At 46.6% G+C, this 23,208-nt stretch overlaps 1 protein-coding gene across 2 annotated transcripts in view; it reads left to right on the top strand.

Annotated features, from left to right (window-relative positions):
• thnsl2 (threonine synthase-like 2) overlaps nucleotides 1–23,208 on the top strand; it is a 39,695-nt gene that overhangs the window by 3,877 nt on the left and 12,610 nt on the right. For both annotated transcript variants that reach the window (XM_059650351.1, XM_059650349.1), the window contains exons 2-5: nucleotides 996–1,228; nucleotides 5,166–5,360; nucleotides 11,660–11,812; nucleotides 19,317–19,547. In XM_059650351.1, coding sequence (XP_059506334.1) covers nucleotides 1,006–1,228; nucleotides 5,166–5,360; nucleotides 11,660–11,812; nucleotides 19,317–19,547 — 802 coding nt within the window. In that variant the 5' untranslated portion in view covers nucleotides 996–1,005. The remainder of the gene's footprint in view (nucleotides 1–995; nucleotides 1,229–5,165; nucleotides 5,361–11,659; nucleotides 11,813–19,316; nucleotides 19,548–23,208) is intronic.

The raw sequence follows: 23,208 nt of genomic DNA, 5'->3' as shown, positions 1-23,208 counted from the left end.
GGGTAACAGAAGCCAGCCAGTCCTCCAAAGTCAAGTTTGCAGAACCCAACTGGGGGAATTAAGTTCAGGGTCTTAGTGACTCCTCACACACCGCTTGATGTACTATCAACTTACTGTGTGTGGAATGTCAGGGCATACTCTGCATTGCTGGGGTATTGTTTAGCCCAGCTGGTTAGGTGGATAGAGATGAAAGCTAACGGCATCTAATCACTCTCTCTGCAATGTGTGTGTGTGTGTGTGTGTGTGTGTGTGTGTGTGTGTGTGTGTGTGTCTTTCTCTCTGCCTCCTGTGGAGAAAGACATCTGTGGTCCTTTGTGGGAGTGAGTGCACAAGCAGGTGGCAACGTGTTTCGGTGGTGCCTCACAGCATCAGGGGCCCAGGTTCAATCCCACTGTCAGGCGACAGTTCTGTGTGCAGGTTGCACATTCTTGCTGCGTGGGTTTCTCCCAGGTGCTCTGGTTTCCTTCCGCAGTCCAAAGATGTTCAGGTTAGGTGGATTGGCTGTGCTAAAGTCCTCATAGTGTCCACGGATGTGCAGGTTAGATGAATTAGCTGTGGGAAATTCAGGGTCAGAGGCTGGAACTGGTGGGATGCCTTTTGGAGGGTTGGTGCAGACTTAATGGGCCAAACAGCTTCTTTCTGAACTGTAGGGGTTGAATGATCCTCTGAAAACAATAGAAATGTACCAATGTCCCAGAGCCTGCCATTATCTCCTTGGGCAGTGGTTAGGGTTATTGTAGCTCCAGTGTACCAACCTTAACAGGGTTTTGAAATCTTACACTTGTGCCATTCTCCATTTCCCACCTCCTTTCTGTTCGCATCTATCCTCAATCCAATATATCTCCTGCAACACAAACGTTCAGCCCACTCCTTTTTCTAAAGACAGTTGCAGGCTTTCCAAGTGACACCTAGTGGGAGGAGGAAACGACTCTCAGCCTGCACTCTCTCATTTCCCATGTTGTTCTCAATTCTGACCTTTTAACCTTGTCACGCAGGTAGAACAAAATGAAATACACAAGTACGCGAGGTGGATTGACTGGCGTGAACTTTGAGCAGGTTCTTTTCTCTGGCTATGCCCCAGACGGAGGCCTTTATATGCCCGAAGAAATCCCAAGCCTCGACACGGCCATACTGCAGACATGGAGCACTTACAGTTATCCCCAGCTGGTTGAGGAGATTTGTTCATTGTTCATTTCCAGAGATGATTTGCCAAGGGAAGATTTAAAGGGTAAGCTTTTCTTCTCTTGCCTTCTCCTCCTTGCGTCACCAGCTCATGATGGATACAGAATTATCACCGGACCCGAAACGTTAACTCTTTTCTGTTCTGCTCCACAGATGCTGCCAGACCTGCTGAGCTTTTCCTGCAACTTCTGTTTTTGTTCCTGATTTACAGCATCTGCAGTTCTTTCGGATTTTATACAGAATTATCACTGCTCTGCAGTCTAAAACCTGTGTGCCCATTCTTCCAATGTCAGTGATTGAGTGGCTGATAGAACTGTGGAACAGGACAATATGACAGGATATCATTCTGCTCATCCAAGAGACCAGTTACGAATGGTGTACTACAAGGGTCGGTGTTGGGTCCACTGCTGTTTGTCAATTTTATAAATGACCTGGATGAGGGCGTAGAAGGATGGGTTAGTAAATTTGCAGACGACACTAAGGTCGGTGGAGTTGTGGACAGTGACGAAGGATGTTATAGGTTACAGAGAGACGTAGATAAGCTGCAGAGCTGGACCGAGAGGTGGAAAATGGAGTTTAATGCGGACAAGTGTGAGGTGATGCACTTTGGTAGGAGTAACCGGAAGGCAAAGTACAGGGCTAATGGTAAGATTCTTGGCAGTGTAGATGAGCAGAGATATCTCAGTGCCCATGTACACAGATCATTGAAAGTTGCCACCCAGGTTGACAGGGCTGTTAAGAAGGCATACAGTGTTTTAGCTTTTATTAATAGAGGGATCGAGTTCCGGAACCAAGAGGTTATGGTGAAGCTGTACAAAACTCTGGTGCGGCCGCACTTGGAGTATTGTGTACAGTTCTGGTCACCGCATTATAAGAAGGATGTGGAAGCTTTGGAAAGGGTGCAGAGGAGATTTACTAGGATGTTGCCTGGTATGGAGGGAAGGTCTTATGCGGAAAGGCTGAGGGACTTGAGGCTGTTTTCGTTAGAGAGAAGAAGGTTGAGAGGTGACTTAATTGAGACATACAAAATAATCAAAGGATTAGATAGGGTGGATAGGGAGAGCCTTTTTCCTCGATGGTGACGGCGAGCACGAGGGGGCATAGCTTTAAATTGAGGGGTGAAAGATATAGTACAGATGTCAGAGGTAGTTTCTTTACTCAGAGTAGTAAGGGTATGGAATGCTTTGCCTGCAACGGTAGTAGATTCACCAACTTTAAGTACATTTAAGCCGTCATTGGGCAAGCATATGGACGTACATGGAATAGTGTAGGTTAGATGGGCTTGAGATCGGTATGACAGGCCAGCACAACATCGAGGGCTGAATGGCCTGTACTGTGCTGTAATGTTCTATGTTTTATTGTGCCTTTACTGGCTCTTGTAAAGAGCCCTCCAAATTGTTCCTGATATTATTGCAATTTTCGCTCCTTTTAATCAATCAAATCAAATTCAATTCTCCTCTGAAGATGACTGTGAAATCTGCATCAGCAACCCTTTCAATGACTGCTTTCTCAACTTTAACTGTGTTTTGAATGAGAAATGTATCTTCCTCAAATCTCGTCTGGTTGTTTATTCAAACAGCGGTAAATCTGTGATAATTGATTATTGACTTCTACACGCTTGGAAACTTCTTCTCATAGAACATGGAACAGTATAGCACAGTACGGCCCTTCAGCCCACAATGTTGTGCCGAATGAGATATTGCTGGCAAACATGGTTAAGGAAAATCCCAAAGCCTTTTATTCATATATAAAGAGCAAAAGGGTAACTAGAAAAAGGATTGGCCCACAAAGGACAAATAAGGAAAATTATGCGCTGAGTCAGAGAAAATGGGTGACATTCTTAACGAGAATCAGTATTCACCAAGGAGAGGGACATGGCAGATGTTGAGGTTAGGCATAGATGTTTGCTTACTCTAGGTCAAGTTGACATAAGGCAGGAGGAAGTGTGAGGTATCCTAAAAGATGTTGAGGTGGACAAGTCCCCAGGTCTGGATGGGATCTATCCCAGGTTACTGAGGGAAGCGAGAGAGGAAATAGCCAGGGCCTTAACAGATATCTTTGCAGCATCCTTAAACATGGGTGAGGTGCCGGAGGATTGGAGACTTGCTAATGTTGTCCCCTTGTTAAAGAAGGGCAGCAAGAATAATCCAGGTAATTATCAACCAGTGAGCCTGACGTCAGTGGTAGAAAGACGGAGATTGAGGGGGGACCTGATTGAGGTCTACAAAATCATGAGGGGTATAGACAGGGTGTATAGCAAAAAGCTTTTTCCCAGAGTGGGGGACTCAATTACTAGGGGTTGTGAGATTTATCAAAACACCCGTGCTCACAATCACAGAACCACTGGAGACAAAGCCGTGGAAACAAGTTCTTTTATTGCGAGTCTGCAGAGTCGGGTGCCCCCGGAGAACTGGAGAGACCCTGATACAGAGTTTGCGGTCTTCTTTTATACGTCCCATTCATTATGTATTCAGGCGCCAATGTTTGTATTCCCTCGGGCTTCCCTAAGTGGTCGTCCCCATCTGTAGTTCAGCTCTGGCTTTTACTATTCTCTACTACGCATGTGCCATAGCTGCCTGTGGCCACATACTCCTCACCTTTCACCTAGTTAGCCCCAAGTGTTTCCCGGATCCAGTTTTAGCTGGTTCTTAATCGCTTCTTATTGTTATCTTATGCTCACTCAAGCTGATCCCCCATACTGTGCACTGCCGCCCCACCACTTCTCCTGATTGCTATCACATCTGTGACTAAATTCCTGTCCAAGTGTTAACTGTTGTGCCTAAGTTCATGTACTAGTGTTAACTGTAGTTTAACCACTGTCCTGTAGCACTCCATTTCTCTCAGGGTCATGAGTTCAAAGTGAGAGGAGGAAAGTTTAAGGGAGATATGTGTGGAAAGTACTTTACACAGAGGGTGGTAGCCCCTGGAACGCGTTGCCAGCGGAGGTGGTACTCGCAGACACGTTAGCATCTTTTAAGATGTATCTGGATAGGTACATGGATGGGCAGGGAGCAATTGGACACAGACCGTTAGAAAATAGATGACAGGTGAGACAGAGGATCTTGATCGGCGCAGGCTTGGAGGGCCGAAGGGCCTGTTCCTGTGCTGTAATTTTCTTTGTTCTTTGTTTTCTTTTCTTTGAACCTTTACGTTAAACCTATCTAACTTCTGCCCCTACCTTATACTGTCATCCATATGCCAATCTAATTGCCGCTTAAATGCCCCTAATGAGGCCATCCGGCAATGCACTCCACGCCCCTACTACTCTCTGTGTTTTTTATCCATCTAGCTAGCACTCCCTGGACCCGATGTGACTTCACTTTCTCCATCAGCCTGCCATGGGGAACCTTATCAAATGCCTTACTGAAGTCCATGTATATGACATCTACAGCCTTTCCCTCATCAATCAACTTTGTCACGTCCTCAAAGAATTCTATTAAGTTGGTAAGACATGACCTTCCCTGTGCATAACCATGTTGCCTATCACTGATAAGCCCATTTTCTTCCAAATGGGAATAGATCCTATCCCTCAGTATCTTCTCCAGCAGCTTCCCTACCTCTGACGTCAGCCTCACCAGTCGATAATTACCTGGATTATTCTTGCTGCCCTTTTTAAACAAGGGTGTGGAACAAACTTCCTGAGGAAGTGGTGGATGTAGGCTCAGTTACAACATTTAAAAGACATTTAGATAAACACATGAATAGGAAATGTTTGAGTGGATATAGGCCAGGACCAGGCAGGTGGGACCAGTTTAGTTTGGCATAATGCTTGGCATGGACTGGTTGGACCAAGGGGTCTGCTTCCATGCTGTACGACTGTATACCTCTGTAGAGGTAAAATCACCTCAACCTGAAATGATCACTCTTGTTTCTTTCTCTCTCTTCTTGCATGCTGCTGATCTGTTGAGTATTTCCAGCAATTGCTTTCCCTTTTTTTAAAATTTTAATCCCTGTTTTAACATGGCTCATGTTGCAATTTTCAGATCTGATTAGCCAGGCCTTCCAGAGGTTCCAACACAAGGACATTGTGAAATTAGCCAAACTGAAAAATGAGCTGAATGTGTTGGAGCTGTGGCATGGTGTGACCTATGCTTTTAAGGACCTTGCAATGTCGTGTGTGGGACAACTGCTGCAGTACTTCCTGCGAAAGAGACAGAAGCATGTCACTATTCTAGTCGGTAAGCAGAATACGAAGACGGAGATTCTTTTGCCTGAATACCTATTGCACTTCTTGAATTGCTAGATGAATCACTGTTGGGCCTCAGTTAAAGTATTATGTCCAATGCTGATGAAGTAGGAAGAATATGAGAGTCCTGTTCAGACTGCAAAAGAGATTTATTAGACAGGTATTAGCGATGCATGACATTAGTTAAAGATTTCGGGCAGAGTAAGTTAAGCATTGGATGGGTGAATAGAAATATTGAAAACTTCAAGATGTTTTCATAAGTATTGATAGGAAAGTAGTGTCTCCAGTGGGAGGTATGTTGCTTTCCAGAGACTTAGATCTTTATGTAGTTAACGTGATGGACTACTGTGTATGTCAGCAATTTGACACCTCTTCCATTATACCTTTGGATGCATCTGATCCAGTCCTTCTAACATTCATAGCCTATCCAATGCCTGCCCTTCTTTCAACATGACCGCTGCAATATTAACTTGTTTGGTGAACAAAGTCAGTAGTCACATGACACCAGGTTACAGTCATCGTGTCATGGAGTAATACAGATTGGAAACAGGCCCTTTGGCCCAAACTGGTCCATGCTGACCATGGTGCCCCCTCAGCTAATTCCAATTGCCTGTGTTTGGTCTAGATCCCTCTAAACCCTTCCCATCCACGTACCCATCCAAATGTTGCTATTTGTACCGCCTCAACCACTCTCTCTGGCAGCCCATTCCATGTACACGCCCCTCTCTGCAAGAAGAAGTTGCTCCTCAGCTCCTTAAATCTTTTCCCATTCACCTTAAACCTCTGCCCTCTAGTTTTCAATTTCCCCATCCCTGGAAAAAAGACTATATGCATTCATCCCATCCATGTCCTTCATGCTTTTATGCACCTCAATACAGTCACCCCTCATTCTCCCACATTCCAAGGAATAAAGTACTATCCTGACCAACCACTCCCTACAACATAGGCCTGCTAGCCTTGGCAACATCCTGGTAAATCTTCTCTGCACACTTTCCACTTCAACTATGTTTTTCCTATAATAGAGTGACCAAACTGTAAACAGTACTCCAAGTGCAGCCTCACCAATTACTTATACAACTGTTACATAACGTCCCAACTCCTATACACAATGCCTTGACTGATTTGGGGCCAGCATACTAAATGCCTTCTTCACTGCTATGTCCACCTGTGATTCTGCTCGCAATGAATTCCAAGGTCCCTCTGCTCCACAACACTCCTCAGGTCTTACCGTTTACTATGTAAGTCCTACCTTGGTTTGACTTTCCAAAGTGCAACATGTCACGCTTACCTGTATTGAATTACATCTGCTAATCCTCAGTCCACTTCCCCATCTGATCAAGATCCCGCTATAATTTTTGATAACCATCCTCGATATGAACGATATCTCCTAATGTTTATCATCTGCAAATTTACTAATCATGTCTTGTACATTCACATCCAGATCATTTATGTAAACAATAAATAGCAAAGGTCCCAGCACCAACCCCTCCAGAACATCGCGAGTCACAGGCCTCCAGTCCAGGAAACAGCCTTCAGCCATCTGCTTCCTACAATCGAGTCAATTTTGAATCCAATTAACTAGCCCTCCCTGGACCCCATGCGACCTAACCTCATGTGATCGCCCACATCCTGCAAGAGGAGCATGCCAGCACCCCAACTGCCCTCCCTACTGCCTTCAGTCAAGACAGGAAGAAATTAGAGTTACAGAGCCTTTACCTGTGCCCCTGCTCAGGCTCTAAGTCCAAACGTCTCGAGCAAAGGCGTAAGCACTGCCACTGTAATGCTGGCCCACTCTCTTAATGGCAGCTCCCTTGTACACGTTTACCTTCCCAGTCACCCTCCAACAGAGCCCATTTTCTTTTTTTTATTTGAAAAGCTATACTTTATTCATAAAATATACAAAAAATAAAACATATTTATACACCTACCCCGTCATATTAGCTGCTCCGGGTTACCCTGGGGAACGCACACGAACTAAAGAAAAAGCAAAAAAAAACATAAAGAAAAAAACCCTGGCGGTCGTCTCCCCGCACAGTCCGCGATGGCCCCCTGACCAGTTGGGGAAGGCGCCAGCTGGGCCCAGTTACCAGATAGGGCCCTTTTTTTGCTATTCTGGACGAGGGGTTTCATACGGTGGTCTTTCCCCACCGCGCCTTGGCAATGGCTGCCCCAAGCTTCAGTGCGTCCCTCAGCACGTAGTCCTGGACCTTGGAGTGCGCCAGTCTGCAACACTTGGTCGGGGTCAGGTCTCTCAGCTGGAAGACCAGCAAGTTGCGGGCAGACCAAAGAGCGTCTTTCACCGCATTGATGGTCCTCCAGGCGCAGTTGATGTTGGTCTCTGTGCGTCCCAGGAAACAGCCCGTAGAACAAGCCCATTTTCTTTTTGTCATAGGAGGAGGGAGGTTGGGAAACACCAATATAGTGTTTTGGGTTTTACCACATCTTAACACCAGGTTCTCTCTGACCTGCTGTGGTGATGTCTCCCAGAATTCTACTGCGATGACTCTCGGCTGCCCTCTGATTCACTGGTTTATTTGAAATCACAAACTTTCCATTTCTGAAGAAGGGTCTAGGCCCGAAATGTCAGCTTTCCTGCGCCATTGATGCTGCTTGGCCTGCTGTGTTCATCCGGCTCTATACCTTGTTATCTGTGGCATAGGCACAGACTAACATTCATGCAATCATTTGCATCAGTATTTTGAACCAGATGCCAGATGATGAACAAATGTCTTTAAACACAAATAAACCAATTCCATATTACAGTCATAATGGGGGTGGCAAGGTGGTTCACTGGTTAGCATGTTGACTCAGTGACAGGGACCCCAAGTTCAATTCTAGCCTTTGTGCAAACTTCACACAGTTGCCCTTCTGCAGGTGCTGTGGCTATCTCCAGGTGCTCCAGTTTTCTCCTACAGTCCACAGATGTGTAGGCTATGTGGATTGGCCACAGGAAATACAAGCTTCCAGGGATAGGGTAGGACGGTGAGCCTGGGTGGGATGCTCTGTGGAGAGTTGGTCTTGACATTTTGGCCCAACTGGCCTGTTTCCACATTGTAGGTGAGTCTACGTGAATTAGGAGTAAGGCCAAAAGATTCCATGAGCCTGTCCAATCCTCAGTGATCAAGTCTGAGATGGTTATGGCAACAAAGTCACTTTCCCACTGATCCCCAATAATCTTTGATCTGGTTTTACCACAAGCAAATACTGATGATTGCAGCTACATTTTTATTAATTAATTATTGATTGGACCCGAGATAGTAGGAGCTGCAGATGCTGGACAATCTGAGATAACAAGGTGTAGAGCTGGATGAACACAGCAGGCCAAGCAGCATCAGAGGCGCAGGGTCTAGATGGGTCTAGGCCCTAAACATCAGCTTTCCTGCTCCTCTGATGCTGCTTGGCCTGCTGTGTTCATCCAGCCTTGTTATAGAACATAGAACATAGAACATTACAGCACAGTACAGGCCCTTCGGCCCTTGATGTTGTGCCGACCTGTCATACCGATCTCAAGCCCATATAACCTACACTATTCCATGTACGTCCATATGCTTGTCCAATGACGACTTAAATGTACCTAAAGTTGGCAAATCTACTACCGTTGCAGGCAAAGCGTTCCATTCCCTTACTACTCTCTGAGTAAAGAAACTACCTCTGACATCTGTCCTATATCTTTCACCCCTCAATTTAAAACGGTGCCCCCTCGTGCTCGCTGTCACCATCCTAGGAAAAAGGCTCTCCCTATCCACCCTATCTAACCCTCTGATTATTTTATATGTTTCAATGAAGTCATCTCTCAACCTTCTCTCTAATGAAAACAGCCTCAAGTCCCTCAGCCTTTCCTCATAAGTCCTTCCCTCCATACCAGGCAACATCCTAGTAAATCTCCTCTGCACCCTTTCCAAAGCTTCCACATCCTTCTTATAATGCGGTGACCAGAACTGTACACAATACTCCAAGTGCGGCTGCACCAGAGTTTTGTACAGCTGCAGCATAACCTCTTGGTTCCGGAACTCGATCCCTCTATTAATAAAAGCTAAAACACTGTATCCCTTCTTAACAGCCCTGTCAACCTGGGTGGCAACTTTCAAGGATCTGTGTACATGGACACCGAGATATCTCTGCTCATCTACACTGCTAAGAATCTTACCATTAACCTTGTACTTTGCCTTCTGGTTACTCCTACCAAAGTTCATCACCTCACACTTGTCTGCATTAAACTCCATTTGTCACCTCTCAGCCCAGCTCTGCAACTTATCTATGTCTCTCTGCAACCTACAGCATCCTTCGTCACTATCCACAACTCCACCGACCTTAGTGTCGTCTGCAAATTTACTAACCCATCCTTCTACGCCCTCATCCAGGTCATTTATAAAAATGACAAACAGCAGTGGACCCAACACCGACCCATGCAGTACACCACTAGTAACTGGTCTCCAGGATGAATATTTCCCATCAACTACCACCCTTTGTCTTCTTTCAGCAAGCCAATTTCCGATCCAAACTGCTATATCTCCCACAATCCCATTCCTCCACATTTTGTACAATATCCTATTGTGGGGAACCTTATCGAACGCCTTGCTGAAATCCATATACCGCACGTCAACCGGTTTACTCTCATATCTCTATCATGGATTGGACCCACCTGTTTTATTGTACCTGACACCACTACAAACAGTTGGTAGGTGGTTTGTGTGAGGGATGACATGTTCCTGTTGTAAGATCATAAAATAGAAACAGGCCGTTTTAACCCTCAAACCTGCGCTGCCTTGCAGTATTGAGGAGGTAATGGCCTACTGTTATTATTGCTCAACTTTTAACCCAAAGACCCAGGAAACGTTCTGGGGACCCAGGTGCAAAATCCTGCTGTGGCACCGTGGTGAAATTTGAATTCAGTAAAAACCTGGAATTAATTATCTAATGGTAACTATGAATTGATAATCAGAAAAATTCATCTTGTTCGCTATCCCCCTCTGGTTAAGGAAACCTGCCATCCTTACCTGGTCTAGTGTACATTTGACTCCAGACCCACAGCAACATGATTGACTCTTAACTGCTCTCTGGGCTACTAGGGATTGGCAATAAATGTGGCCTCGCCAGTCACTCCTTCATTCAAAGAAGTTTCAAAAAATGCAGGATCATGGCTAATCCAACATGGCTGACCCTCACCTTCACTTTCCTGCATTTTCCCCATTACAGTTGATTTGCCTGGCTGATCAAGAAACTTTAAGTGTTTTTTTTTACTCATTTTGTGGGTTATGGGCCTCACTGGCTGATCCAGCATTTTTTACCCATCCCTAGTTGCCCTTGAGAAGCTGGTGGTGAGCTGCCTTCTTGAGCTGCTGTTCACCTGCTGTGGATTGACCCACAATGGTATTAGGGAAGAATGCTGGGATTTTGACCCATCGCAGTGAAAGAATGGTAATATATTTCCATGTTCTGCAAATCTTGCATTTTTTTTTGCCTTGTTCTATGCCTTCTTTCTAATTCTTCCAAAGCATCTAATACCTTGAATGCAAATTCTATCTACAGTCTCTTCTTCATTCTGCAGGCAAACTGGATCAAAGTTAAGATCGAGCTCCTAGTTTCCTACACTCACTCTTTGGAACTCTATATTATGTATCACTCACCAATGATAACATTCATATCGCCCCTTCAAGACGAAAACATGTCCAAAAACATCTCCCAGGAGTGTACTTGGATGAAAAATAATTGTAAATAAGCCAAAACTGGAAATGCAACCCCAAAGACTTAGATGTAGACTGACGACGGTATGGCCACCACTAGGAGGGCAAAGGAAAGGAACACTGTGCAAGGCACCAGAATTAGAGGGACACAGAAGTCTTGGAGGGAAGCCAGAGAGGGATTGGTGGAGGATTTTAGATTCGATTTGTTGGTAGATCTGCAGCCAATACAGATTGTTGAGAACAGTGTTACTGAGTGAACAGGACTTTCTAAAATTTACTCTTTCACGGGATGTGGAAGTCCATGTCAAGTATTTGTCGCCAATTGCTAATGACACCTAAGCTAAGTGGCTAGCTAGAGTATTTCAGAGGGCAGTTGACAATCAAGCACTTTGCTATCGATCTGGAGTCACATGTAGGCCAGAACACACAAGGATAGCAGATTTCTTTCCCTAAAGAACATTTGACCATGATGAGCAGAGCACAGTGCCCCAGATTCAGATACATGATTGTGATCCTTGGTCTATTCTGATTATATTGGCTGGTTTTATGTGGCTTGAGACATTATCATCAGCAAAGAAAAGAGTAAGTGACTTCATCTCATCCACAGGGACAGCAGGAGACACTGGCAGCTCTGCCATTGAGAGCGTCCGAGGAATGGCGAACATGAATATCATTGTGTTGCTTCCACATGGCCGCTGCAGCCCGATTCAGGAGCTACAGATGACAACGGTTATTGAGGATAACGTCCATGTTTTTGCAGGTTTGTGAACGATTTCCCTCCCTCGCTGTAAGGTTAGCCTTTGTGATAATGGGAACTGCGGATGTTGGAGAATCCAAGATAATAAAGTGTGAAGCTGGATGAACACAGCAGGCCAAGCAGCATCTCAGGAGCACAAAAGCTGACGTTTCGGGCCTAGACCCTTCATCAGAGAGGGGGATGGGGTGAGGGTTCTGGAATAAATAGGGAGAGAGGGGGAGGCAGACCGAAGATGGAGAGAAAAGAAGATAGGTGGAGAGGAGAGTATAGGTGGGGAGGTAGGGAGGGGATAGGTCAATCCAGGGAAGACGGACAGGTCAAGGAGGTGGGATGATGTTAGTAGGTAGGAGATGGAGGTGCGGCTTGGGGTGGGAGGAAGGGATGGGTGAGAGGAAGAACAGGTTAGGGAGGCAGAGACAGGTTGGACTGATTTTGGGATGCAGTGGGTGGAGGGGAAGAGCTGGGCTGGTTGTGTGGTGCAGTGGGGGGAGGGGACGAACTGGGCTGGTTTTGGGATGCGGTGGGGGAAGGGGAGATTTTGAAGCTGGTGAAGTCCACATTGATACCATTGGGCTGCAGGGTTCCCAAGCGGAATATGAGTTGCAGTTCCCGCAACCTTCGGGTGGCATCATTGTGGCACTGCAGGAGGCCCATGATGGACATGTCATCTAAAGAATGGGAGGGGGAGTGGAAATGGTTTGCGACTGGGAGGTGCAGTTGTTGATTGCGAACCGAGCGGAGGTGTTCTGCAAAGTGGTCCCCAAGCCTCCGCTTGGTTTCCCCAATGTAGAGGAAGCCACACTGGGTACAGTGGATGCAGTATACCACATTGGCAGATGTGCAGGTGAACCTCTGCTTAATGTGGAAAGTCATCTTGGGGCCTGGGATAGGGGTGAGGGGGGAGGTGTGGGGGCAAGTGTAGCATTTCCTGCGGTTGCAGGGGAAGGTGCCGGGTGTGGTGGGGTTGGAGGGCAGTGTGGAGCGAACAAGGGAGTCACGGAGAGAGTGGTCTCTCCGGAAAGCAGACAAGGGTGGGGATGGAAAAATGTCTTGGGTGGTGGGGTCGGATTGTAGATGGTGGAAGTGTCGGCGGATGATGCGTTATATTCGGAGGTTGGTGGGGTGGTGTGTGAGAACGAGGGGCGTCCTCTTTGGGCGGTTGTGACGGGAGCGGCGTGTGAGCGATGTGTTGCGGGAAATGCGGGAGAAGCGGTCAAGGGCGTTCTCGACCACTGTGGGGGCGAAAGTTGCGGTCCTTGAAGAACTTGGACATCTGGGATGTGCGGGAGTGAAATGCCTCATCGTGGGAGCAGATGCGGTGGAGGCGGAAGAATTGGGAATAGGGGATGGAATTTTTGCAGGAGGGTGGGTGGGAGGAGGTGTATTCTAGTGCAGGAGGGTGGGTGGGAGGGGGTGTATTCTAGTGCAGGAGGGTGGGTGGGAGGGGGTGTATTTTAGTGCAGGAGGGTGGGTGGGAGGAGTTATATTTTAGTGCAGGAGGGTGAGTGGGAGGATGTTAGCCTTTGAGGCCTTTTCACTTCAGCAGGACCTCAGATGGAGTACCATTTACTGAACAATGGGGAGCAGCCCATCAAAAATCGTGCAAATGGAAAGCTACAGGCGAGCGTTCCTGATTTTACTAGGGTATATTGGCTAATGGTGAGGTCCTGCCAAAGGCATGAAGCCATGCAACACCCACATTCCTTATATGTAAAGCAGAAAGAGCTAAAATCTTTCACAAACTCAGATAACCCCAAGCACTTTGCAGCGAATTTAGGTTTTGGAATATTTTAAGTGCTTAGGAGAAAGAAGGAGAGTGGGGCAAATTGCTGGCACATTAGTTGACAGAAAGTTGGAAGCTTTGGGAAAGTTGCTGGAAGGTACTATTTTATTGAAGGCCAATCAGAGAAGATTCACTAGGACGACACCTGGCATAAAAGCACTGTCTTATGAGCAAAGGCCAAACAGGTTGAGACTCTACTCGACTAGAGAATAGAAGAATGAGATGTGATCTCATTGAAACATATAGGTTTTTTGATGGGATTGGCAGGGCAAATGCTGAGAAGATATCATTGGAGCGTCTAGGACCAGAGGGGCATAGTTTCAGAATAAACCGGTGCCAATTCAAGACTGAGACGAGGAGGAATATCTTCCCTCAGTGGGTTGAGACTCTTTGGAACTCCACAGAGAGCTATGGGTAGGAGTCTTTGCATATGTTTAAGGCCAAGAAAGATGGATTCTGACCAGTTGGGCAATCAAGGGTTACAGGGGAAGGGCAGGAAAGTAGGTGTGAGGAATGTCAGATCAGCCACGATCCTATTGAATAGTAGAGTAGGCTTGAGGCATCGAATGGTCTACTTCTGTTCCTGTAAGGCTACGTGGCTGTCTTCTACACTGTTTAAATGTGTGAGTGTAACATTGACCTGTGCCTGCCATACTAGATGTGCTTCTAGTAGTTGACAGTTTGTCACGTACCCTACTGAGTACATTTTCCATTGACTTGGAAAACCTTGCTAATATTTCTAATTTCAAACCAAGTTAAAACAGCAGTGATAATGGGAACTGCAGATGCTGGAGAATCCAAGATAATAAAGTGTGAAGCTGGATGAACACAGCAGGCCAAGCAGCATCTCCGGAGCACAAAAGCTGACGTTTTGGGCCTAGACCCTTCATCGGAGAGGGGGATGGGGTGAGGGTTCTGGAATAGAGAGGGAGAGAGGGGGAAGGCAGACCGAAGAAGGAGAGAAAAGAAGATAGGTGGAAAGGAGAGTATAGGTGGGGAGGTAGGGAGGGGATAGGCCAGTCCAGGGAAGACGGACAGGTCAAGGAGGTGGGATGAGGTTAGTAGGTAGGAGATGGAGGTGTGGCTTGGAGTGGGAGGAAGGGATGGGTGAGAGGAAGAACAAGTTAGGGAGGCAGAGACAGGCTGGGCTGTCCACCCCACCAACCTCCGGATACAACGCATCATCCTCCGACACTTCCACCATCTACAATCTGACCCCACCACCCAAGATATTTTTCCATCCCCACCCTTGCCTGCATTCCAGAGAGACCACACTCTCCGTGACTCCCTTTCTCGCTCCACACTGCCCTCCAACCCCACCACACCCGGCACCTTCTCCTGCAATTGGAGGAAATGCTACACTTGCCCCCCCACATCCTTCCTCACCCCCATCCCAGGCCCCAAGATGACTTTCCGTATTAAGCAGAGGTTCACCTGCACATCTGCCAATGTGGTATACTGTATCCATTGTACCTGGTATGGCTGCCTCTACATTGGGGAAGTCAAGCGGAGGCTTGGGGACCACTTTGCAGAAAACCTCCGCTCGGTTCACAATAAACAACTGCACCTCCCAGTCGCGAACCATTTCCACTCCCCCTCCCATTCTTTAGATGACATGTCCATCATGGGCCTCCTGCAGTGCCACAATGATGCCACCCGAAAGTTGCAGGAACAGCAACTCATATTCCGCTTGGGAACCCTGCAGCCCAATGGTATCAATGTGGACTTCACCAGCTTCAAAATATCCCCTTCCCCCACTGCATCCCTAAACCAGCCCAGTTCGTCCCCTTCCCCCACTGCACCACACAACCAGCCCAGCTCTTCCCCCCCACCCACTGCATCCCAAAACCAGTCCAACCTGTCTCTGCCTCCCTAACCTGTTCTTCCTCTCACCCATCCCTTCCTCCCACCTCAAGCCGCACCTCCATCTCCTACCTACTAACCTCATCCCACCTCCTTGACCTGTCCGTCTTCCCTGGACTGACTTATCCCCTCCCTACCTCCCCACCTATACTCTCCTCTCCACCTATCTTCTTTTCTCTCCATCTTCGGTCTGCCTCCCCCTCTCTCCCTATTTATTCCAGAACCCTCACCCCATCCCCCTCTCTGATGAAGGGTCTAGGCCCGAAACGTCAGCTTTTGTGCTCCTGAGATGCTGCTTGGCCTGCTGTGTTCATCCAGCTTCACACTTTATTAAAACAGCAGTGAGATGAGGCAACCAGTGTCCATGAAGAGTTTGGATTATGGTGTGGTGAACTTCAGTTGAAACAAAATCCAGTGCAGTGGGAAATGAACACACTTGCTATTACAAACCTGAATCTACCCACTTCTCCCCCACACTTTACGTTTTGCTGATTCAGTCTCTGTTGCGACGCAGTAACAGCGCAGACCTGCTCCTGCATTTACCTGCGATGGTCTAACATGTGAGTCATTAAAAGCAGGAGTTGATTCATTTTCCTTTTGTTGGAAACACTGACTAATTACACCACACAATTGGTCTGTTTGTGAGGTTTTGCAATTTTCTCTGGGTGACCATGTGTGGAAGGAAGAGATGGGCGTGTGACAGAGGATGGATGGGAGAAGGCTCATGGGCAGAACAGAACAGTTGGGCTGATTTGACTTGTTTTTGAACAGAAAGTAGTATTTGATGAAATGCTCTGCGATGGGTGGAAAGTAAAGCTGTAAGCTGCGTTGAAACTTTATTTTTAATTCCTTTGTTTAACAGTTAGTAGCGATTTTACTCAGCTGCAAATACCCTTGGGTAAAATACAATGGAGGCAGCTGACTTTCTTAACTCTGGGTTTCCATGCCGCAACAAATTCAGTATCATACCTAAGCACGACGATGCTAAATATTAATTTGTTGTTCAATGGGCAGTTAAAAATGATAGTGTAGACTGCAACAATGATGTAAATAGTTTTACAGTGGGATAGGGGGAAATGTAGCAGATTGGATGACATTAGAAGATAAAGGGTAGTAGTCGATGGAAAATATTCAGCATGGTGTTGTTATGAGTGGTGTACTACAAGCATCTGTTCTGGGTCCTTTTCTGTTTGTGATTTTTATAAATGATTTGGATGAAGGAGTGGAAGGGTGGATTAGTGAGTTCTGGGGGATATGAAGGCAGGTCGCGTTGTGGACAGTGCAGAAGGCCGTTCTCTGTTACAAAGGGACATTGATAGGATGCAAAACTAGGCTAAGAAGTGGCAGATGGAGTTTAACCCTGAAATGTCAGAGGTGATTATTTTTGGAAGGACAAATTTGAAAGCAGAATACAGGGTTAACTGAAAGATTCTTGGCAGTGTGGAGGAGCAGAGGGATCTTGGGGTTCATGTTCACAGTTCCCTGAACGCTGCCACTCAGGTGGTTAAAGTAGTCAAGCAGGCATATGGTGTCAGAGATAATGGGAACTGCAGATGCTGGAGATTCCAAGATAATAAAATGTGAGGCTGGATGAACACAGCAGGCCAAGCAGCATCTCAGGAGCACAAAAGCTGACGTTTCGGGCCTAGACCCTTCATCAGAGAGGGGGATGGGGGGAGGGAACTGGAATAAATAGGGAGAGAGGGGGAGGCGGACCGAAGATGGAGAGTAAAGAAGATAGGTGGAGAGAGTGTAGGTGGGGAGGTAGGGAGGGGATAGGTCAGTCCATGGAAGATGGACAGGTCAAGGAGGTGGGATGAGGTTAGTAGGTAGCGGGGGGTGCGGCTTGGGGTGGGAGGAAGGGATGGGTGAGAGGAAGAACCGGTTAGGGAGGCAGAGACAGGTTGGACTGGTTTTGGGATGCAGTGGGTGGGGGGGAAGAGCTGGGCTGGTTGTGTGGTGCAGTGGGGGGAGGGGATGAACTGGGCTGGTTGAGGGATGCAGTAGGGGAAGGGGAGATTTTGAAACTGGTGAAGTCCACATTGATACCATATGGCTGCAGGGTTCCCAGGCGGAATATGAGTTGCTGTTCCTGCAACCTTCGGGTGGCATCATTGTGGCAGTGCAGGAGGCCCATGATGGACATGTCATCAAGAGAATGGGAGGGGGAGTGGAAATGGTTTGCGACTGGGAGGTGCAGTTGTTTTTTGCGAACTGAGCGGAGGTGTTCTGCAAAGCGGTCCCCAAGCCTCCGCTTGGTTTCCCCAATGTAGAGGAAGCCGCACCGGGTACAGTGGATGCAGTATACCACATTGGCAGATGTGCAGGTGAACCTCTGCTTGATGTGGAATGTCATCTTGGGGCCTGGGATGGGGGTGAGGGAGGAGGTGTGGGGACAAGTGTAGCATTTCCTGCGGTTGCAGGGGAAGGTGCCGGGTGTGGTGGGGTTGGAGGGCAGTGTGGAGCGAACAAGGGAGTCACGGAGAGAGTGGTCTCTCCGGAAAGCAGACAGGGGAGGGGATGGAAAAATGTCTTGGGTGGTGGGGTCGGATTGTAAATGGCGGAAGTGTCGGAGGATAATGCGTTGTATCCGGAGGTTGGTAGGGTGGTGTGTGAGAACGAGGGGGATCCTCTTGGGGCGGTTGTGGCGGGGGCGGGGTGTGAGGGATGTGTCGCGGGAAATGCGGGAGACGCGGTCAAGGGCGTTCTCGATCACCGTGGGGGGAAAGTTGCGGTGTGTTAGCTTCCATTAATAGAGAGATTGAGTTCAAGAGCCGTGAAGCTATGCTCCAGCTATGCAAAAGCTTGGTTCGGCCACATCTGGAGTATTGTGTCCAGTTCTGGTCGCCTCGTTACAGGAAAGATGTGGATGCATTAGAAAAGGTGCAGAGGAGATTTACCAGGATGTTGCCTGGAATGGAGGGAAGGTCTTATGAGGAAAGGTTGAGAGAGCTAGGGCTTTTCTCTTTAGAACGACGAAGGATGAGAGATGACTTGATAGAGGTGCACAAAATGATCAGAGGTATAGATAGTGGACAGCCAGAAACTTTTTCCTAGGGTGGAGGTAGCTATTACGAGGGGGCATAGTTTTAAAGCAAGTGGGTTTAGATATAGGGGAGACGTCAGAGGTAGGTTCTTTACTCAGAGAGTGGTCGGGGCATGGAATACATTGGGCGGAGAGGGTAGTGGAGTCAGCCTCATTAGGGGCATTTAAGCAGCTATTAGATAGGCATTTGGATGATAGGGGTAGAGGTTAGGTAGGCCTTAGGTTCAGGGTAAAAGTTCAGCACTACATCGTGAGCTGAAGGGCCTATACTGCGCTGTGCTGTTCTATGTTCTATATGTCAGTCATTCTGTTCAGCACTGGTAAATGGCTGAGGCAGGAAGTATGTCACCATTACAGATGAGATTCGATAAGGTGGATGAAAGTATCTTCGACTGGATGGGTATTATTTTACGTCTCTCTGCTGGTACTGCATGTCATGTTTCCACGTTGTAACTTATGTGCACAGCTGAAAAAAAGGATAGATTTTTTGTCAAAACCTTTCATCTTGAGTTCATCAGGACAATTAACAAGAATACCAATTTAAGGGGAAAGCATGATTATATTGCATGAAAGAAGAGTGCTGATTGGGAGTCCACTTGCCAAACAATCAGCACCTTCCTCTCATACAATATAAATGTTGGTTTTTTTTTTCCCCTGAAAATTGGTATTCTTGCAAATTGTCCTGATGAGTGCAAAATGAAACACTTCGACAAAATGTGTCTCTTAGCAATACGCAAGTTCTTTATTACAAAGCACTTGGTTGTAACTTCTGTACATTTCTGTTTTCTTTGATCTGCCCTGTGCTTTTTATTTAGTTGATGGCACAAGTGATGAGTTGGATGAGCCAATCCGGAATGTTTTTGCTGACACTGAGTTTGTGAAGAAATACAACATAATGAGCTTGAACTCCATCAACTGGGCCCGTGTCATGGTGCAGATTGCGCACTATTTCTACGCTTACTTCCAGTGTAGCCCTTCAATGCAGAACATTCCCCTTCCTTTGGTGGAGGTAATTGTACCAACAGGAGCAGCAGGCAACATCACCGGTAAGTACAGGACAGAATATCCTGCCTTACACGGCACCTCTGGTTCACTCTCTATAGTGACAGCCTTTAACATGATACTATTCCTCTCCCACCAACCCACCTGTGAAAGCAGACAGTGCCTCAGTTTAAATTCCCCCGCTGAATGGGGCAGCCTCTGACAGTGCGGCTCTCCTACAGTACAATTCTGGCAAGATCGGCATGGAATAAATGCTCAGGTTTCTGACGATAACACCAAAGCAAATAGAAACAGCAGTAGACCATTTTGCCCCTTGAGCCTGCTCTGCCAGTCCATAGGATCATGGTTGATCTGACATTCCTCATGTCCAATTTTTTGCCCTCGCCCTGCAACACTTGATTCCCTGACTGATCAAGAACCTATTTGTCTCAGCCTTCAATATACACAAGGATCTGCCCCAACGAATTCCAAAAACTCTCAACCCTCTGATGGGAGATATTCCTCCTCATCTCAGTCTTAAGTTGACGTCCCTTAATTGTGACACTATGCTCCTCTAGTCCTGCATTCTCTCATAAGGGGGAACATCTTCTCAGCATTTACCCTGTCAAACCCCTTAAGAATCCTGTATGTTTCACTGAGATCACTTCTCATTTTTCTAAACTCCAGTAGAGTCCCAACCTGTTTAGCTTTTGCTCATAAGACAATGCCTCCATGCCAGGGTTCATCCCAGTGAATCTGATTTGCCTGTAATGAAATGATATTTTTCCTTAAATAAGGGGACTAAAACTGCTAATAGCCCTCCAGATGTGGTCTCACCAGCACCTTGTACTGCTGTAGTAAGACTTTTCACATTCATTCATGGGATGAGGGCATCACTGGCTAGGTAGCATTTATTGCCCATCCTTAATTGCCCAGAATCATAGAATATAGAACATAGAACGTTACAGCACAGTACAGGCCCTTCGGCCCTCGCTGTTGTGCCGACCTGTCATACCGATCTGAAGCCCATCTAACCTACACTATTCCGTGTACGTCATATGCTTATCCAATGACGACTTAAATGTACCTAAAGTTGGCGAATATACCACCGTTGCAGGCAAAGCGTTCCATTCCCTTACTACTCTTTGAGTAAAGAAATGACATCTGTCCTATATCTTTCACCCCTCAATTTAAAGCTATGCCCCTTCGTGCTCGCCGTCACCATCCTACGAAAAAGAGTCTCCCTATCCACCCCTCTGATTATTTTATATATCTCAATTAAGTCACCTCTCAACCTTCTTCTCTCTAATGAAAACAGCCTCAGGTCCCTCAGCCTTTCCTCGTAAGAACTTCCCTCCATACCAGGCAACATCCTAGTAAATCTCCTCTGCACCCTTTCCAAAGCTTCCACATCCTTCTTATAATGTGGTGACCAGAACTGTACACAATACTCCAAGTGCGGCCGCACCAGAGTTTTGTACAGCTTCACCATAACCTCTTGGTTCCGGAGCTCGATCCCTCTATTAATAAAAGCTGAAACACTGCATGCCTTCTTAACAGCCCTGCCAACCTGGGTGGCAACTTTGAAGGATCTGTGTACATGGACACCGAGATGTCTCTGCTCATGTATGCTACTAAGAATCTTACCATTAGCCCTGTACTTTGCCTTCCGGTTACTCCTACCAAAGTGCATCACCTCACACTTGTCTGCATTAAACTCCATTTGCCACCTCTCAGCCCAGCTCTGCAGCTTATCTATGTCTCTCTGCAACCTACAGCATCCTTCGTCACTATCCACAACTCCATCGACCTTAGTGTCGTCTGCAAATTTACTAACAAATCCTTCTACGCCCTCATCCAGGTCATTTATAAAAATGACAAACAGCAGTGGACCCAACACCGACCCTTGCAGTACACCATTCGTAACTGGTCTCCAGGATGAACATTTCCCATCAACTACCACCCTCTGTCTTCTTTCAGCAAGCCAATTTCCAATCCAAACTGCTATATCTCCCACAATCCCATTCCTCTGCATTTTGTACAATAGCCTATTGTGGGGAACCTTATCGAACGCCTTGCTGAAATCCATATACACCACATCAACCGGTTTACTCTCCTCTACCTGTTTGGTCACCTTCTCAAAGATCTCAGTAAGGTTTGTGAGGCATGACCTTCCCTTCACAAAATGTGCTGACTATCCCTAAGCAATTTATTCTTTTCTAGATGATTATAAATCCTATCCCTTATAACCTTTTCCAATACTTTACCACCAACTGAGGTAAGGCTCACTGGTCTATAATTACCAGGGTTGTCTCTACTCCCCTTCTTGAACAGGGGAACCACATTTGCTATCCTCCAGTCGTCTGGCACTATTCCTGTAGACAATGACGAGTTAAAGATCCGTGCCAAAGGCTCGGCAATCTCCTCCCTGGCTTCCCAGAGGATCCTAGGATAAATCCCATCCAGCCCAGGGGACTTATCTATCTTCACCCACTGTAGGATTTGTAATACCTCTTCCTCGTGAACCTCAATCCCACCTAGTCTGGTAGCCTGTATCTCAGTATTCTCCTCGACAACATTGTCGTTTTCTAGAGTGAATCAACTACATTGCTGTGAGTCTGGAGTCACATATAGGCCAGACCAGGTAAGGATGGCAGTTTCCTTCCCTGAAGGACATTAATGAATCAGATTGGTTTTTTTCTTTCTCCCAACAATTGACAGTGGATTCATGGTCATCATTAGACACTTAATTCCAGACATTTTATTGAATTTAAATTCCACCGTCTGCTATAATGGGATTTGAACCTGCAGCCCCAGAATGTTATCTGGGTCTCTGGATTAACACTCCAGTGATAGTACCTCTCGGCCATCACCTCCTCCCTTCTTGTATACTTTCACTTCTTATACTTCCCTACTGTTTTAGCCCAACCCCCTTGAAATAAGGGCTAACATTTCATTAGCCTCAAAGTGTGGAGCTGAGGAATACAGCAGGTCAGGCAGCATCAGAGGAGCAATAGAGGAGACCCTCCATCAGGACTGCCCTCCTGAATACCTGCTGTACCTGTGTGCCAGCTTTCTGAGTTTCATGCACAAATGCCCTCCAGCCCTTTACAACTTTTCTCCATCTAAATAATATTATGTTCTTTGGCTTTCCTTTCCAAGATGAACAATATGTACTTTCATACATTACACTCCATTTGCCAATGTTTTGCCCACTTACTTAACCTAACAATATTACTCTAAACTGTTTGTATCCCTCTCACAATCTGCTTTTCCACCAGCTTTGTGTTGCCTGAAAATTTTGGCGACAGTAAATTCACTTCCTTCCTCCAAGCCATTAAGATATATTGTAGACAGCTGCAAGTCCCAGCATTGATCCTAAAGAAGCTCTTATATTCAGTTTTGACATTTCTCATGAGTTTGCTCTTGTAATTTATTTTCTCTGACTTTATTATCTTTTGAATATTCCTTTGCTTGATTCTGAGTTGATCCCAGTCTTCAGGGACTTGACTTGTGCCTCAATTGTTCAGGAGTGGGACTTGAACTCACCACCAGCTGACTCAGAGGCATTTTTGCAGGCATTGTAGGATAAGATTGGGATTGCTCCAGCAAAAAGCTAGCACAGGATGAGCCATTTGAACTCTTCCTGTACTCGTGCATGGCCATCCCGCAATTATCAAGCTCCTAATCTTTGTTCATCTGTCTAAATATGACATGCCATTCAGA

Source organism: Stegostoma tigrinum, chromosome 1 (assembly GCF_030684315.1).
Source record: "Stegostoma tigrinum isolate sSteTig4 chromosome 1, sSteTig4.hap1, whole genome shotgun sequence".
Lineage (NCBI taxonomy): Eukaryota > Metazoa > Chordata > Chondrichthyes > Orectolobiformes > Stegostomatidae > Stegostoma > Stegostoma tigrinum.
The sequence above is the reverse complement of the archived record's forward strand: the minus strand, read 5'-3'. Positions and strand labels throughout refer to the sequence as shown.